Source organism: Leptodactylus fuscus, chromosome 2, assembly GCF_031893055.1.
Source record: "Leptodactylus fuscus isolate aLepFus1 chromosome 2, aLepFus1.hap2, whole genome shotgun sequence".
NCBI lineage: Eukaryota > Metazoa > Chordata > Amphibia > Anura > Leptodactylidae > Leptodactylus > Leptodactylus fuscus.
This window is the reverse complement of record NC_134266.1, coordinates 84,474,149-84,493,103: the sequence shown is the minus strand read 5'-3', so window position 1 is coordinate 84,493,103 and position 18,955 is coordinate 84,474,149. Positions and strand designations below refer to the sequence as shown.

The window sequence follows — 18,955 nt, the reverse complement described above, 5'->3', positions numbered from 1 at the left end:
ATGCTGCAATTTCTGAAACCATAACGGTTTTGTAAATCGGAGTGTGCCCACTTCATGTATTTTTTCGCAATGTGTGGAAGGGATTTAGCTGTGGTTTGGCCATGTAGGGCCCCAGCCTAAAACTCTGTCATCTGCCCTGTCATCCTCTGTCATAAAATCCTGTCATCGAGAAAGAAGAAAAAACATCAACACAGAACAGTTCAAGCTGTATCATTACTTTTGTCAAGCAATGGCTGACTAGAAGAATGTCATAGCCGTGTGCAATTTACATGTCACTGCAATCTCTTTTGTCATAGCCAGCAAAATGAAACAGCAGTTCATGAGAACAACATAATAGTGCTCCATGGACAAAAGACAGACACGCTGGGAACTGGACAGTGGAGAGATTTCTAAAATGATAGAAATAACTGCATTAGGCTGGGATTACAGACTTTTGTTGACTGACACATCTATTAACACTAGAGCTCAGACTTGTAGTCATCCACAAGTGAATAGTGAATAGTTAGTACCGCTCCGCTGCGACCTTATAGCAACTTGTCAGTTCACAATAAGTACGTGCACTACCAAAGCAGTGTGCAAAGGGTATTCTTAGACAGTCCTACTCAGCAGTGGCATAACTACCGCCATAACAGCAGAGGCAGCTGCCACAGGGCCCGGGACATTAGGGGCTACCGCTGCTATCATTATACTTGGGGGTCTTTCGGACCCCCGAGTATAATGATCGGAGGCTGGAGAGAAGTAAGAAACATAAAAAACACTGTTACTTACCTCTCCACAATCCGTGCAGACTTCGGCCTAGTCATCTGACGTCACATGGGCTGGGCCTGTGTCCCGGGTCATGTGACGTCTTTGAAGATCGACTACTTCAGAGGCCGACAGCGTAGGAGCTGGGAGATAGGTGAGTAACAGAGGGTTTTTTAAAAGTTTTTCTCCCTCTGGGTCTCTGATTATTATACTCTGGGGTCTGAAGACCCCAGAGTATAATAATTGTTTATGGGCGTTCATTATGGGCATAATACTGTGTGTAGGGGCCACTATGGGGGATAATACTGTGTGCAGGGGCCACTATGGGGGATAATACTGTGTGCAGGGGCCACTATGGGGGATAATACTGTTTGCAGGGGCCACTATGGGGTACAATACTCTGTGCAGGGGCCACTAAGGGACATAATACAGTGTGCAGGGGCCACTATGGGGGATAATACTGTGTGCAGGGGCCACTATGGGGGATAATACTGTGTGCAGGGGCCACTATGGGGGATAATACTGTGCGGAGGGGCCACTGAGGAACATAATACTGTGTGCAGGGGCCACTATGGGGCACAATAGAGTGCGCAGGAATGCGTAGGAGGGGGTCGGTCGAGGTCATCGGTGTCAGTCGGTAGGGGGGGTTGGCCCATGTCAAAAGTTCGCCAAGGGGCCCCGCCATTCCTAGTTACGCCACTGCTTCTCAGACTACCAAAGCCCTGTGTGCATAGTGCAAGAAACAGAAGGCGCTAGCTTTTAGGCCATCAGTACACGGCAACTTTTTCCATGGTGTCACTTTCTGAAAGCCAGAATTTTTTTTCTTTTCCTTTTGAAGTAGCTGCCTAAGGATTTATTTTTCTGAAAGACATCATTTTGGGTAACTAGAACAACATTTTTTGTTTTTTTGGGCCCAGGTGGCTATAATACACTGCAGTACTAACGTATAAACGCTAAATTTAGCAATTAGGGTTAATGATGGAAGTGGCGGAAGCCTTGTTCAGCAGCCATAGAAATGCATTAGAACCCCTGGTATTGCTGGTAGGGGGTGGCCAAAGCAGGGGATTCAGCTGGAAGGAACCATAGCATCTAAAGAGTTAAACAGCAGTTGGAGTTATTTCAGTTACAGATGATACCTCCACCCAATATTGGCACCAGCTGAGCTCAATGTCTGTGACATAACCGGGCAGATTTATGAAACAATCTATAAGAAAACCAATTGCAACACTTATGCAAGGACTTATTCTATTCTGATTTCAAGTAACTCCTGGTTTTGGATCACTGTGTAAGCACAATGGCTTGGTGGTTAGCACTTCAGCCTATCGACTTCAGCCTATCGACGCTTGAGTCCTGAGTTTAAACCCTGCTAAGGACAACATCTGGTTTCCTCCCACACTACAAAGACAATACTGACAGGGAATGTAAATCATGAGTCCTATATGAGACGGTGAATAACAAGATCAAAGCACTGTGGAATATGATGGTGCCATACAAGTAAGAAAATAAGATACTATGTGGACAAAAATATTGGGACATAGGCAGCATGGCAGTTCAGTGGTTAGCACTGCAGCCTTGCAGTGCTGAAGTCCTGGGTTTGAACCCTGTCAAGGACAACATCTGTAAGGAGTTTGTATGTTCTCACTGTGTTTGTGTGGGTTTTCCTCCCACACTCCAAGGACATACAAATAGGGGAAATTATATATTTATTTATTTATTTATTTTGGGACACCTACATCTTAAAACTGCAGGTATGTTTATCACATCCCATTCTAAATCTACAAGCAATAGCATGAAGCTAAAAGAGCTTCTACTTTTATGTGAAGATTTTCTATATTTTGGTGTGTTGTTTGTGAGGATTTTTTCAATGGAACTATTGGGCCTAAGTCAACTTTTGAAAAAGAACCCCACAACATTATCTCTCCTATATCAAACTCTTCAGTTGGCACATTCAGGCAGGCAATATTCTCCTGCTACTCATCAGATAGTGAAGTGTACTTCATCCCTTGACAGAACATATTTCCAGTGCTCTAGAGTCCAGTGGCAGTGTTCCTCAAAGGGAGTCTGTCAACATAGTAAAGCATATTAAACCAGTTACATTAGGTCCATTGGAGGACCAGAACAAGAGATAGGAGGACCTCTACAACAGCGGTCACATTTTGAGCCCACGATATCCCTTTAAAGAGGACCTTTCATCAGATCGGGCACATTCAGTTCTATATACTGCTGGAAAGCTGACAGTGCGCTCACGGGCGGGTGAATTCAGCGCACTGTCGGCTTTCCCGATCTGTGCCCGGTGTAAAGCGCTATCGGTCCCGGTACCGTAGCGCTTTAGTGTCAGAAGGGCGTTTCTGACAGTTAGCCAGGGACGCCCTTCTGCCCAGCATCGCCTATCGCGCTGTGCTGTGTGAGCGGGGAGGAACGCCCCCTCCCTCTGCTCACACAGCTCGTCCATAGACGAGTATTATCAGGAGCGGGAGTTCCTCCCCGTTCCACAGTACAGCGCGATAGGCGCTGCTGGGCAGAAGGGCGTCCCTGGCTAAGTGTCAGAAACGCCCTTCTGACTGTAAAGCACTACGGTACCGGGACCAATAGCGCTTTACACCAGGCACAGATCGGGAAAGTCGATAGTGCGCTGAATTCAGCGCTCTGTCAGCTTTCCGGCAGTATATAGAACTGCCTGTGCCCAATCTGATGAAAGGTCCTCTTTAACTATATCTCTGCAACAAAGCAGAGCCTGACCTATCTAACAGTATTACTGGTTTAATATGGTTCACATGGGGACAGACTCCCTTTAAACCACTCTGTCTGACACTTGGTGTTGTGCTTGGTGATGGAAGACTTGCATGCAACTGTCCAGCCATGGAAACCCATGCCATGGTGCAGTTATTGGTGGTTATTTATTAACTGAGCCTTTGTAGCCTTATTCTTCCTTGTTTTTTTGGTAGTGGATCTTTATTAAATAGGCACACTTCTTTGATAAATATTGAGAAACCTTACTTATTTTAGGTGTTCCTTTTTTTTGGCCATGTGCACTTTGCGATAGAGGAAACTCGATGACACGATAAAACCTCACATCATACAACCAAAGATCCCTGTGTTCCATTTCTTTATTGTTCAGTCTATTTTCTATAATATACTCTTCTACTTACCATTCCTATTATACCCTTATCACCTCATTTTGTATATATGTTCACCATCCTTTGTTAACTGCTCCCTATGCCTCTCCAGGTCCTTTACAGATTGCAACCCATACAATTGACTTATCTCCTGTCTTTCTTTGATGAAGACAGAGCTCTCCATCCAAGTATATCTCCTCTTTCTTTTTTCAAGCAGTCACCAGCCTGCCGCTCTACAAACACGCCCCCTGGCGCGGTTCCTTGATGCAACATGCCGGAGACCGGGCCGACAATTCACGGACGGCTCTCCCTGTTTATCAGGTGACCCTGACTGACGTCACCAACCTCGTCAGGCTCTGAGTATGTGCCGCCATCAGCCCTCTTATTGGCTGAGCGGCCTTTTTACAGTCTGACTCCGACAGGGGCGAGCGCGCGCTCTCTCTCCCTGGCGTTCTCGCCCCCTGCTGCTGCATAGCGTCTTACTGCTACCAGCTTGTTTACTTTAAGTGGACCCTGCATGGAACAAGGCGAAGGTAAGCCCCTGGACGAGCATTTATGGCCCTATCCTATCTCTAAACAATACTAGAACCTTGACTGCCATATATAGGGTTATGAGGTATTCCTGACACCATTGTACCACCTTTGTGTTCTACCATTACTACAAGCTATACAGTCACTCATGATTTCTATAGCTATGTTCATATCATTTCTTTCAATGTCATACCTTAGTACCCTCTCCCTTATTATTGTCACTTATTTGACCTTTTTGCCATCCACAGTTCAAGCTGATACTCACCACAATTTCTGATGTATGCCTTTTTGCATTATTTGCAACTTTCATCCAGGTATTTACAGTTTTCTTGTATTCTTTTGTTCAAACAATACTATTTCAGCCATTTTTCCTGACTCAATACACAGATACTTCTTTTGTACTTATGGATTTATTTATTTGCATTTATTTTTTCACTGTTTTGTATTTTTACTCTAGATTTTGCCTGTTAGAAGTGATGTCTCATATTCTGTTGCAATTTGTTCTGTATGTTCTCAATCATTTGCCTCTATGTACATTTTGGCTTGACACATATGACTATATAATATGTATATCAGTGACTTGTATACTTAAATTTTGTTTTTCTTTTCTACTCATTGTAGAGTCTGATGACGGTATCTTCATACCAAAAAACGTTTTACTCTACTTGTATATATACGAATAAACAAAGAAAATTTCACAGCACAACTTAAGTGTGACGTTTACTTCTTATAAGATATCTCTAGTATTATACTGTATGGGGGCCATTTGAGAGGCATTATAATTTTGTGGGTCAGGTATGCCTACCACAATGTAAGTGTTGGTGATAGGGGCAGGGTACCTGGCCTCAGGCAGTGCCACATGGCATAAAGAGGAGCACGGCCTTTTTTTTTTTTTTTTTTTTTTTAAATCGTTTGCTTCTTCTTGTACTATTCCAAAAGTAGCAGCTGATAATTTACTGTACTTACCCCTCCACGCTACTGAACAGGCTGGCCTCTATTGCCTCTCAGCAGCTCTGCGTTTACGTCATGATGCTACAGCATCTGGCACAGCACGCCCTAGAGGTGGCAGCAGAGGCCAGTAGCCACAGGAGTGTGAATGGGTAATTATCAGCCGCTACCTATTGGAATAATAGTACATATCATTGTGTGAGCCCATGAAAAAAGGGGCCAAGAAAACGAAGGTCGCAGACTGGAGGCGGGGCAGAAAAAGGGGATCATATACATTTTGGGGGGCCAAAGGTAACTGGGTGGGATAGTTTTATTTTAGGGGGGGTCATCTTTCTATAATTCAGCAGCAGAGAAGCTAGGTTCACCCCTGGATGGCAGGCCATTTGTGAAACCTTTGCTCTGGGCCCAACAATGTGTTAAAACAGCCTAGCATCTGACCACAGTACCGGAGGGGTTCCATTGCTTCCCTCCCTTCTGAATGTCTCCCGCACTTCAAGACTGTTGGCACTGATTGTTATGGCAATTGGGAGTATTCCCTGCCTGCTATAGCATTTAACTATTGAGGCCTGCCTGCCAGGCCCCAATAGTTATACAAGAAGTTTATCATAGACTGTAATATGACAAGAAAAAACAAAACAAAAAACAGCTGTGGCAGAAAATATGTTTCCAATCGCTGGAGGCCCAACTGCCAGTTTCTCCAGGAAAGGCCTCCTTGTGAATAGAGCACCAGTGTGCTTGTGCTGTATCAGCCTAAGAGAGTTCCTCTACGGACTTTTTGTTATAACTATACCTATGGGGAAACTGCCTGTGTTTCCTAGGTATGATTGATATGCTGCGACTTCCAAAACCGAGCATTTTTTGCCACAAAGCAGACATGGGATTCACTAGAATCCATCCACTTTGCCCTAACTGTTAAACAGTGTGATTTTACCCGTGGTGTTTCTACCACGAGCAAATTGTGGCATTTACATCCCATAGGACCCCGGCCTTAGGCTGAGACTCCATGTTGCAGAAACACAGTTTTTTTTTCAAATGTTGCTGCAGTTTTTTTGAGTCAAAGCCAAGAATGGCTACAAAGGAAATAAGAAATATATAGGAAGTTCTTATACTTCTCCTTTCTGCTCAATCCACTTCTGGTTTTGTCTTTTTTTTTATTTAAAAAAAAAAAAGAAAGCAAACTCGGCAACAGAAAAAGCTATTTCCGCAACATGGGGCCTCAGCCTTATAATTGGAGGTATACTTTAACTATGCAACTGTCAATTTTTTATTTTGAATATGTGAAGATTGCTTGAATGTTTTTTTTGATAGGGACGTGTTACAGGAAAACTGCTAATTTTACAGTATAATTGCAATTAGCACTAATAACAGCCTGCTACTGCCCTCATGTTACCATGACAAAAGGGTAACTAAAACCCACAGCAATGTCCAGGGCGGGCCTCAACATCTGGCATACCCGAGGAAGTGCCAAAGCTCTAAACTCCTGAGGGAGTCCACTGTGCTTTTTTTTTTTTTTAAACTTTTGTAGCGATGTCCCACTAGGGGACTTGAATCAGCGATGCACTGATCGCTGGTTCAGCTCTATAGACTGCAATACACGTGTACTGCAATCTATAGAGGAAGTCAGCCTATGGAAACGCATAGACTGACTTAGTCACTTCTTGGAAGGATCAAACTCCTAGGGGCTGCACAAAGCCCAGCAAGCGCTGATGTTTATATACAGCGGGCCGTCATGAAACGGTTAAGCACTGTGGAGAAAATGAGAAAAAGGTAATATAAATCTTTATTTTATACAATAACTTCAATAATGTGATTAAAGACGCATTGCAAATTCACAGAATAATAGATAACAGTGCAGTAATCTGATAGTCTTGAAATATAAACATAAGCCATGGAAAAAAAAGTAAAAACACACACACAAAAAAAAAAAAAGCAATAATTAAGATTTCTCAATAAACGTGCAGGATCTCATTAAAGAAACTACTCAGACAGTCACATTGGGGCCACAGCCATCAAGTGTGGCTTATCTGAATTGAACTCCTCATAGTGATTTATGAAGCTGTAAATTCCAAAACCACCAAGGGTAAACTATCTTGTATCCAAAATGATGATGCAAGTTCAATTCAGACAAGCTACGGTAGGGCTGGAAAAATGGGCAGTCACATGGATTGTGTTTTGCTGACCAAACACAGCTATCTGAATAGACCCTTAGTGTAACATCAGAATTCTAGCACAAACATGGAAAATACCCGCATTGCTATAATTGGCACAGTAAGGTACAAAATATATATATTATACACAAACCACATGGGTAAAAAGTACATGTATATCAAAATGTGCAAAACTATTGTAAAATCCATCCTGTTAAAAAATTTACCTCTTCATTTATAGAGCCTGACAAGCAATCTTCAGCATAGAGGCATGGCCATACAATTGTATTTTCAGGCTACAAAGTTGTTTTAATACAATTTACGGTAGATGCTTTCTCATAAGACGAAACTTACGTGAACAAGCCATAATGCACAAAAAGGTTCGTCCTTACTGAAAAGATTCCGAACATTGCATGGTCCATGATTTTTATAGTGAAAACCTAAAAAAGAACAAACATATAAACAAATGCAGGAAATAAAGAAAAATACGTGTATACATGTCATTAGTCCCTTAGTGGTCAATAATCATCATTTAAAGGTCATTAAGGAGGCTTAAGGTGGAGGAAGGTAAAAAACAAATGTCAGAAGAAAATACAGACGCAGCAGAACCAGACTGTGCTGGGAGACACAGGAGAGTATGATTTTTTTTTCACCTCCCCCAACCTAAATTATTTTTTATTTTATTTTTTTTTATTTATTCTGGATAACCCCTTTAAGCTAGGTTTAAAGTGCTGCATGGGTGTCCTATGCCAGGTGAAGCAGGGTCTCCGCTCTATAATGACAGCCAAGCTCTCTGGCTCTAACTGTCAGAATCATAGATACTTCTGATCCACATTGTTTAACTCCTCAGATGCTGCAGTCAATAGTGACTATGGAATCCAAGCAGTTCCAAATGGGAAGGGGTTTCCGCTTTCATCCTACCAAAGAGAGCTGATGACTTGGCAAGGTAGCGGTCATGGTCTCCACGTCTGCCATTAATGAATGTCTGTTAGGCACATGCTTGCACTGAATGTATACATCTGACTCAGGATCTGAGCCCACTTCATGCATGGCAATTGCCTGCTCTTAGTTACTTTATGACCTGCTATATCAGGTCACTTCTTTTGAGAGAAAGGATCAGCATATTCAGCCTTCTTTTCCCTAATATCTTCCATCATAGGAGATTCAGGACATCATAACATTAGATGGTTAACCAATTTCACCAAAGTTCACCAAAGTTCATCTTGTGTGTGTGGATAATGTAGAATTGTAAGGAAACATCTGCTTTACACAATCCATTTATCACTGTCCTGCTGCTGCCATTTTTCATTTTTGTATTTATCTCCACCTTCCAAAAAGACAACTTTTTTTCCCCATTCACACATTTTTTGTAGGACAAATTGTATTTCTTAATGGTCTCATTTAAAACGAAGTGCAAAGTACTAAAAAGCTTGCCTGATGTCTAATGTTTTTGTTTATCAACTTTTTTATGATCTGGGTTTTTTTTTCAAGACTTTTACATTTTTTGGTTTAAATTGTTTTAAACCCCCATCCCCATTCCACCAAGGCGGCTTGAACCTACATTATATTGTGGGTGAAAGTCCAGGCCTGCTTAAATAGTCATATTGTCCTGCTATGGCAGGCCCTGGAGTCCTCAGAAGGCTCCCACCTGCCATTGCAACCAAATAGCTCTTGTGATCTTGCTGTTTGAGAAACTGGAAGTATCAGAACTCCACAGTCTACATGGCACCCGAGAGTAAGGAGTACGATTGTAGACATCTCACATATTGATTAGACGTCAAAGCCAAAACTCTAAGGCTATGCCGCCATTCAGATCTGGCTACAGCAGTGAATGTTGGAATAAGATTTAAAAAATAAATAAATACCCAAGACCCTTAAATATTAAAGCTTTTGAAATATCCTTCAACTTGGCAATAAAAGTTTCTTGAATCAAGTTTCTTCCTCTTCTTGCAGGGCAAAATTGAAAGTCTGTAGGTTTTTGTATAAGAGTAAGTTTTAGGCGTATGGTCTAAAGTGCCATTCACATTAAGACAGATAATTTGACTTCTTTCTTCACATAAAGCAGAGGAGTCTGAAATAACAGTCACATTCCTGTCTGTTGGTGACACAATTGCTGAAGGCATCTCCTGCTCATTGCTGGAGATTTCTGAGATGTTCGTAGCTGGAGATAGAAGTGGATAGCATTCAGTGTCAGACCCAATAACAGTTGATTCAGTCAATGGTATTGGCGCTGCTCCACATTCTAATGTATGGTCCATGCTGAACTCCTCTTTCACCCGAATATTCTGCTTTATTGACATTAATGTCTCCAGGTTTTCTCCCATGCTATCAAGGTTTGTAACGCATTGTAAATTTGTTTCAGTGGACTCAAATACAACCCCTCGAGGAATTTGGCTGCTCAAAATCTTAAGCTTCAGATTGTCCACTTTACTTGATACGCTCTGACCTTTCATATATGATTTTACAGAATCTGGTATTTTTATGGCGTGAGCTGCTCTCTCTGAATTTAAGTATGGCTTGAAATGAGACATGCATTGCTTTGTTTTAACCACAGGAATAATGGAAGAGGGTTTTAATTGAGAGACAAACTCAATAAGTTCATCATATGAAGAGTGGTCAGAATATGGAACCACATGAATATCCTTGTGCCAGACCTTTACTTTCCGACTAGTTGGAAGAATGGCGATGGTTGGATGGCTAGAATTCCATTTTACCATATTAGAATAATTCACTTCAGATTGCTCCACTACACGAATTCTTCCATCTTCATAAGATGATGAAAAAACATCTTCCATTTCTAAGAGAGTAAGCAATTCCAGTCTCTGGGGGCTCACGACAATCCAACACTGAAATGTTTTTGCCAAGTCTACCAAAAGCGATTCTTTCCCAATACTGTACAGGCCTGCAATATACAAAAAGTTCTGTAAGATGGAACACATGTAAAAGTTATAGGGTGCAATACTATCTTCTAAAAAGTTAGCACTAGAGGCATAGTTTTCCTTTGACCAACTAATCAAATACCTTTTTCCTGAATTCCCATAGGAGCACAGATGGATTACCGCCCATACAGAAGGCTCTTCAATGATTAAAAGTACCCCCCAGCTGACCCACATTGGCCCCCTGTTCTGCGTAATCTCCTTCCCCCATCCTCTTGGTGTGTCTTCTGGGCTCAGAGTCTCCTCAGTTTCCTTTCTTTTCTCTTCTCCATCCCTTGCTTATTGATTGACATGCAAAGCTTTATTAGAATGCTGCTCTAGTGCTGGAGCAATGTATAGTGCAGGATCTGTGCCTTTACTGTATGTTCTGGAAATGGGGGAAGGAAAGTAGTATTTCCAAAGAGATGCTCAACCCACTTGTATTTATCAAAAATATAAACAGCTTTATTTCACTCACATGTAGAATTTATAAATATAATGAAAAACATTGCAGCTGTATGTAGTATACAGTGGGGCAAAAAAGTATTTAGTCAGTTACCAATAGTGCAAGTTCCATCACTTAAAAAGATGAGAGGCGTCTGTAATTTACATCATAGGTAGACCTCAACTATGAGAGACAAAATGAGAAAACAAATCCAGAAAATCACATTGTCTGATTTTGTAAGAATTTATTTGCAAATTATGGTGGAAAATAAGTATTTGGTCAGTAACAAAATTTCATCTCAATACTTTGTTATATATCCTTTGTTGGCAATGACAGAGGTCAAACGTTTTCTGTAAGTCTTCACAAGGTTGGCACACACTGTTGTTGGTATGTTGGCCCATTCCTCCATGCAGATCTCCTCTAGAGCAGTGATGTTTTGGGGCTGTCGCTTGGCAACACTGAGTTTCAACTCCCTCCAAAGGTTTTCTATAGGGTTGAGATCTGGAGACTGGCTAGGCCACTCCAGGACCTTGAAATGCTTCTTACAAAGCCACTCCTTCGTTGCCCTGGCGGTGTGCTTTGGATCATTGTCATGTTGAGAGACCCAGCTCGTTTCATCTTCAATGCCCTTGCTGATGGAAGGAGGTTTGCACTCAAAATCTCACGATACATGGCCCCATTCATTCTTTCATGTACCCGGATCAGCCGTCCTGGCCCCTTTGCAGAGAAACAGCCCCAAAGCATGATGTTTCCACCCCCATGCTTTACAGTAGGTATGGTGTTTGATGGATGCAACTCAGTATTCTTTTTCCTCCAAACACGAAAAGTTGTGTTTCTACCAAACAGTTCCAGTTTGGTTTCATCAGACCATAGGACATTCTCCCAATACTCTTCTGCATCATCCAAATGCTCTCTAGCAAACTTCAGACGGGCCCGGACATGTACTGGCTTAAGCAGTGGGACACGTCTGGCACTGCAGGATCTGAGTCCCTGGCGGCGTAGTGTGTTACTGATGGTAGGCTTTGTTACATTGGTCCCAGCTCTCTGCAGTTCATTCACTAGGTCCCCCCGCGTGGTTCTGGGATTTTTACTCACCGTTCTTGTGATCATTTTGACCCCACGGGGTGAGATTTTGCGTGGAGCCCCAGATCGAGAGAGATTATCAGTGGTCTTGTATGTCTTCCATAATCTAATTATTGCTCCCACAGTTGATTTCTTTAATCCAAGCTGGTTGCCTATTTCAGATTCAGTCTTCCCAGCCTGGTGCAGGGCTACAATTTTGTTTCTGGTGTCCTTTGACAGCTCTTTGGTCTTCACCATAGTGGAGTTTGGAGTCTGACTGTTTGAGGGTGTGCACAGGTGTCTTTTTATACTGATAACAAGTTTAAACAGGTGCCATTACTACAGGTAATGAGTGGAGGAAAGAGGAGACTCTTAAAGAAGAAGTTACAGGTCTGTGAGAGCCAGAAATCTTGATTGTTTGTAGGTGACCAAATACTTATTTTCCACCATAATTTGCAAATAAATTCTTACAAAATCAGACAATGTGATTTTCTGGATTTGTTTTCTCATTTTGTCTCTCATAGTTGAGGTCTACCTATGATGTAAATTACAGACGCCTCTCATCTTTTTAAGTGGTGGAACTTGCACTATTGGTGACTGACAATACTTTTTTGCCCCACTGTGTATATATACACATACATACACATATATACACACACACCACTTACAGTATAAGTACCGTATATACACGAGTATAAGCCGACCCCCCTAATTTTACCACAAAAAACTGGGAAAACTTATTGACTCGAGAATAAGCCTAGGGGGGAAATGTAGAAGCTACTGGAAAATTTCAAAAATTAAAATGGTTTTTGGGTGCAGTTGCTGGGTGCTGGGGAAGGGGAGGGGGCGTTTTGGTTGTCTGTCTGCCCCTTCCCTGAGCTTGACGACTGTTTTTTTTTCCCCCCTCTTGGAATTCAGCCTGGCTGAATATAGGGTATCTGCAGTGCTCCTATTAACTCCTTCCCGACGGAACAGGAGCTCTGCAGATACCCTATATTCAGTAGACCGGGCACTGTCAGACACAGGGATACCTAATGTGTGTGTGTTTTACAGTCATTTACTACTTTTATATATATTCTAGGGAAAGGAGGGATTTAGAACATTTATTATTTTATTTTTTAAAGCTTCTTTTTTTTCCCACTATTTTATGGGAGATTCTACACATTACTATTGCGGCTAGTCATAGACCCCCCCCCCCCCCCCCAAAAAAAAACAACCCTTTTTTTTTTTCTCTTTTTTGCTCGTCTCGAGTATAAGCCAAGGGGGGATTTTTCAGCACAAAAACTGTGCTTTAAAATTTGGCTTATACTCGAGTATATACGGTACCTTATTAAATCCCAATGGATAGATGTAGGCATTATATATTGATGTTATACTAATATGGCTGTTGAGCTGCTGTCAAAGTACTGGATACATTAATCATGACCTAAATACTATCTCTAATAACTCTCCCTTTAATAATTATAGTGAATGCTGTGTACAAAGATTAGACAAAAGAAAAAAAAAATGAACATGCAATAACTACAATAAACCTCATTTTGGCTAAGGTCCTATGTGGTGTCCTGCAGCAAGAAAGCTCTGCAGGAAAAACCACAGCGGCAACACATCACAGTTCTTCCTAGAGAGTATCTAGGTTTCTTTAATAAAGAGCTACCTTCCAAAAGGAGGGGTTAGAGTCAATAGGTCAGGGTAAGCACCTCTGATGTAACAGGAAGTATATTTGGTAGACGGCTTACTCACCAATCACTATGTCATGGAATGGGTGCTTTTCAATTAACTCCTTGATTTGTGCAGTTGCTTCTTGACGAGAGGGTAGCCTTTGTTCAGGATCACAATTTGTGTTATCCAAATACAGAAAATCAATCTTTAGGTTTCTTAGTGGAGGATATGCAAGCATGGAGGGGTCATAGCGAAAATCACCTACAATAAAAAAAGAATAATTGTCAACTTGACCAGACTTGTTAGTAAATAGTATTCCACATTTGTAGATGTTAAGGTGATAAGTGGTAGCATTAATATCACTTCACAAACCAGTATTATTAATAATGTGAACGAATAAGATATTGCATGAAATATAGGGACGGGCAATTAATCAAATAATAACCAAAAACAAACGTGAACCCAGATAACCTAAGTGATTTTGTTTGCTTATTACAATATTCGCAAGATTCCACCTTCAGTTTTATCCAGTTCGAAAGGAAATTGCGATTATTACACTCAGTGGTCTATCAGTTGGGACACGTGGCATTGTGTTGCTTGCGTCTACGTGTCACATGATTTGATCACCTTCTCTGGACCTCTGCTTATTATACTCTGGGGTCAGAAGAGTTTTGGATTGGACGTGTTCGGTCCAAATGAAACACCTGGGTGAATAGCACGAGGAACGCTCAACACATACACCCCTTTTAAAGTATGAATGGTTTTATAAAGTGCGTGACCTAAATAATCACCATTAATCGTAATCGAGGTAAAATACCCGAGATAGATTACAACAGAATAAAAGGCAGAATGCAGGTAGGTAGGGACATTTACTTCTCAAATGCTGCAAAGTACAGTAGAGGGGGGTCCCCAGAAAAATTGTCATCCAATTCTCGCCTTCAGAACGTTTGGGAACCACTGCCCTAAAGGATCATTTGCACAGTTTTGCAAAACTTGTCAAATCTGCAATGAGTGGATTCCGCTAGAAATTTTAAACCTAAGCTTCATGCGATGGAAAATAGTTACTCTGTTGCTAGCAAATGTATTTTTTCAGTCCTTACTGGAGTGAGTGAGTATTGTACTTCGCGAGTCAAGTTTCCAGCAGAATGCAGAGGCTTTTACCTCAAACACCATTTAATAGGACCCAAGTGATAATTTCTAGACTACAACTATAAAATCATAGTAAAAGAAAGCCATTTAAAGCAAATGTACCTGTATGCAAGACAGTGCCAAAGTATCCCTCAAAGAGGAACATCACAGAACCAGGACAATGGTTGGCATCTATTAGAGTCACAGCTACTGTTTCAATTCCACAGTCATCCAACTGCAGCATGTGGCAAACCCCAACTTCCAATGGATTGATCAATTTACTCTTTACCTAAGAGTGAAAACAGATTATTGCTGAGGTCTATAGATACAGAATACCTTTAAAGGGATTCTACCATTAAAAATCTTTTTTCTAGTTAAACGTCGGAATAGCCTTTAGAAAGGCTATTCGTCTCTTACCTTTAGAAGTAGTGTCCAGCCCGACGTTCGGTATAAATCCCGGTTTTCACTGGTATGCAAATGAGTTCTCTCGCAGCACTGGGGGCGTCCTCAATGCTGCCAGAGAACTCTCTCCAGCGACGCCTCCATCTTCAACAGCAACCGCCTCTTCTGTCGTTTTCTTCCGGCTGGGGTCACACTCCACTCTTGCGCAGTATGCTCCTGTAGTTCTCCATAGAACTACAGGAGTGTACTGCGCATGCGCAGAGTATGACCCCAGCCGGAAGAAGACGCAGTTGCTGTTGAAGATGGAGGCGTTGCTGGAGAGAGTTCTCTGGCATCATACAGTGGACATCATACAGTGCTGTATGAGCGCTGGGGCTCACCCCCAGTGCTGCGAGAGAACTCATTTGCATACCGGTGAAAACCGGTATTTCTACCGAACGCCAGGCCGGAGACTACTTCTAAAGGCTAGTCCGACTACAAAAAAAAAAAAATATTTTTAATGGTAGAATCCCTTTAAACTTTCATAGAACTCAAAAGCTATGTGCACATATGAGTCTTCGTTGCAGTGTCTAACAAAAACTGGCGGAGGAAAAAGTGCTGTGGACTTTCTCTTCTGCCAGTTTCAGTTTAAAAACCATAATCACCCTACAGACCACCTTATAATTAACAGAGTACATTGGACCCCGCATGTTACCACTGTTTTAGTGGTCTGCTTCTCTGTTATGTTGGTGCCCCGACAGACCCAAACAACAGAGAGGAAACTATTGTAAGCATATAGGGGACCTGGTACATCCAGGAAGTGTATGCTGCCTTAGCCACATTAGATACATCATGAGTAGAGATGAGCGAATAGTATTCGAAACTCTAGTTTCGAATACCTCGCTCCATAGGAATGGAAGCGGCCAGCGCTTAACCCCTTGGTGCTCGGCCACTTCCATTCATTCCTATGGGAGCGAGGTATTCGAAACTAGAGTTTCGAATACTATTCGCTCATCTCTAATCATGAGGCATTGCCCTCGGAGTGTGCAGGGACAACACCCAAACTGGTAAAACCAGATGACAAATTATTCAGACTTTTCTAGTAGGAATAATTGAAGAATGAAACAATGTTTAGCTCTAAGAACATGCTCCATAATTGGTGGAACACAAGCAATCACTATACAGATGTGTCTGACGTCATGACATATCCTCTTTAAAAGAGCTGTCTTACACAAGACATTGGTAACATTATTTTCCAAGTGTAAACATGTCCATATATGTCTGATGAACAAACATTGTCTGTAGGACACCCAGAAGCTGCTACTATGTGCTGTAAAGTCAAATGAACTCCCAGAATCACAGATAACTAAGGTAACAAGAGTCCAGTAAAAACAAACAGTAAATATACTTTATTTTCTGTAGGAAAAAAGTTTGAATGAAGTTGGCCTACAGGATCCCTACTTGTTTAGCCCTTTATTTGCATAGTCTGGGTACTCTTTATGAGGAAAACAGTCAAGCTTCAAGAGGAGTTACAAATTCTGAGCTGATATACCCTTAGACTTCAGGCTGACTGACCTTTCCTACAGTAATACACTGTAACAGACAGTAGTTCTGTGGCAGTAAAACAAGTCCAGGGGATTAGCCAACTATAGAATATGCCATGTAGTACCTGTAACTTATGTTTAAGGATCTTGGCTGTTACTGGTGAACAGTATAGTGGATTTTTCCATGTGGAGGACAAACCAATTGTATGGTCACTATGCATATGAGACAGGAAAAAAAGCCGGATATGACTGCATTTTCGGATCTGCCAAAAATCCACAGCAATGGGAGTGTTAGGAAGAAGGGTCCCATTCATTATTAACGTCCAGTTAGTTATCAAAGCTCTGGAATGAGAAAAAAAAGAAGAAAAAGACAAAATCAATGCAATAGTCTCACTATCACCAAGTACATGACTTGCAAAAGTTTTAGGCAGGTGTGGAAAAAAATGCAGTGTAAGTCACGGTTCACATCTGCGCATGGGTTTCCATTTGGAGAGTCCACTTAGGGACTCCCAAACGGAAATCTAATCCGCATTATAAAAAAAAGAAAAAAAAAGAAAGAAAAAAAAAGTGGTTACCTATGGAACTCCGTGGACCCTTTAGACTGAAATGGGGTCCTTGCAGTTTCCATACGAAAAATGAAGGGAACAGAATGGCCCGAACGCAGATGTGAATCGGGCCTCAGAAGTGTTAATTGCTTATATTTGTGTTGTAATAAAGCGAGGTGAATAAACAAAAGAGAAATCTAAATCAAATCAATATTTGGTGTGACCATCTTTGCAGCAGTCCTAGAAGTGATGACATGGCCCACCCACAAAGCACAAAGTTCTGATCTCAACATCGGGTCTGTCTGGGCTTCCAGAGACAGAAGGATTTCAGCAAGCCTACAAAATCTGTAGTTAGTTCTCCAAGATGTTTGGAACAACCTTCCTGTCGAGCTCCTTAAAAAACTGTGTGATAGTGTACAATAATTATAACAATACAATAACTTCTGCTGTTGTTTTAAAAGCACCAAATATTGATTTGATTTACATTTCTCTCTTGTTCATTCACAAATTTTATCCATTAACACTTCTACTTTTGAAAGAACTGTATTGAAATGAATGGGCCACTCTTCCATTCAGAACAGGGACCAAAAAAATTCCTGCTCACTGGATTGGTGGGTGCCTGAGTGGTTGGTCCCAATCCTATCTACATGTTATTCTCTATCTTGTGCAGAGCCACAGATGGGGACTTGGGACACTATAGATTTGGGGCCTTAAGCAAGTTTTCCGATATGGGAAAGTTGCTCCCTATTCATAGGATAGGGGATAACTTGCAGATAGGAGGCCGACTCTTCAGGAGATTTTGGTCCTGTTTTGAATGGAGAAGTGGTCCATTCATTTTGATTGGAGCGCCAGAGGTGGCTGAATGCTGGTTAAGGCTAGGTTCACACATGTGTTAAACACAAAAAAACAAAAATGGTTACCCACAGACCCCATAGACTATAATGGGGTCCACGTGGAGAAGCAAAGAGAGAGAAGCGCTGCATTCATTGCTTTTCCTCCAAATTTTTCAAGCGGAGAGGAGGAAGTAATCCCGGTACGGAGAGCCGACACCCAGCCTAAGATATATACACATGGCTGAATTTGGAGCTGAATATGAGGCAGATCAGCAGGCGATAAATATAAGAGTCATGCTTGAGCTTCAGGCAGATTGCGTCTGGTACCTCCCACTGAAGTGAATGGGAGAAATTTCGGCCTGCCTGGTACACAATTTGCAGATTCCACCTGGATTTTGCCAAGCAGAAAAAAAATCAGCATCAAATTCTTGAAGCCGAGTTTTTATACAAGCTCCACCCTGTGAACATCCGGGGCTAGCCGGGATTTACTATTACTTGCCAGGTTCAACCTCCCGCTTGACAAGTCCATTACAGGGATGGCAGCTTATTGACAGGATAAGGGCCAAAACCTTTATTGGATGGGTTATGGGTAAGAATTTCATTTTGGGAGTACAAACAGTCTGCCCCAACCAATCAGATTGGAATGGCATATCCTAGCAATGTCATGACTTTCTATAGTGTGACCCCACCTTATGTCTGCCAAAGCTGTCCCCAGGGTCCAAAACTTAAATACCTCTGATGGTCTAACCACTGATACCCCAAACCAAGTGACTTACCCCAAACATTGTTCAGACAAAACCAGCCCCAACCAATGACATCGATCCTATCAGTTTCCATCATTGGTTACACTTTGTGAAAGTTTCTACATGTCACGTACTGAATGAGGCTATGGCTGGTAATAACAGAACACGGCGGCCTGCCGCCATCCACATCACTAGTGACGATACTGCCATAATA

At 41.8% G+C, this 18,955-nt stretch overlaps 1 protein-coding gene across 1 annotated transcript; it reads right to left on the bottom strand.

Moving 5' to 3' along the window:
- Positions 1 to 9,360: 9,360 nt before the first annotated feature.
- On the bottom strand, positions 9,361 to 18,879 carry DCLRE1B (DNA cross-link repair 1B). The gene is made up of 5 exons (XM_075263088.1): positions 18,775 to 18,879; positions 16,746 to 16,962; positions 14,819 to 14,984; positions 13,649 to 13,828; positions 9,361 to 10,388 (listed from the first exon to the last, which is right to left on the bottom strand). The coding sequence occupies exons 2-5, from the start codon at positions 16,932 to 16,934 to the stop codon at positions 9,361 to 9,363; spliced, it is 1,563 nt and encodes a 520-aa protein (XP_075119189.1). The 5' UTR covers positions 16,935 to 16,962; positions 18,775 to 18,879.
- Positions 18,880 to 18,955: the final 76 nt, after the last annotated feature.

Bases quoted from the DNA above. Each gene is read 5' to 3' on its own strand.
- DCLRE1B (XM_075263088.1), bottom strand. From the start codon at position 16,934: ATGAATGGGACCCTTCTTCCTAACACTCCCATTGCTGTGGATTTTTGG. The intron at 14,985-16,745 runs GTACTACATGGC...TTTCACTCTTAG, and splicing joins TCCTTAAACATAAGTTACAG to GTAAAGAGTAAATTGATCAA. The intron at 13,829-14,818 runs GTACATTTGCTT...TTTTTATTGTAG, and splicing joins TGGCACTGTCTTGCATACAG to GTGATTTTCGCTATGACCCC.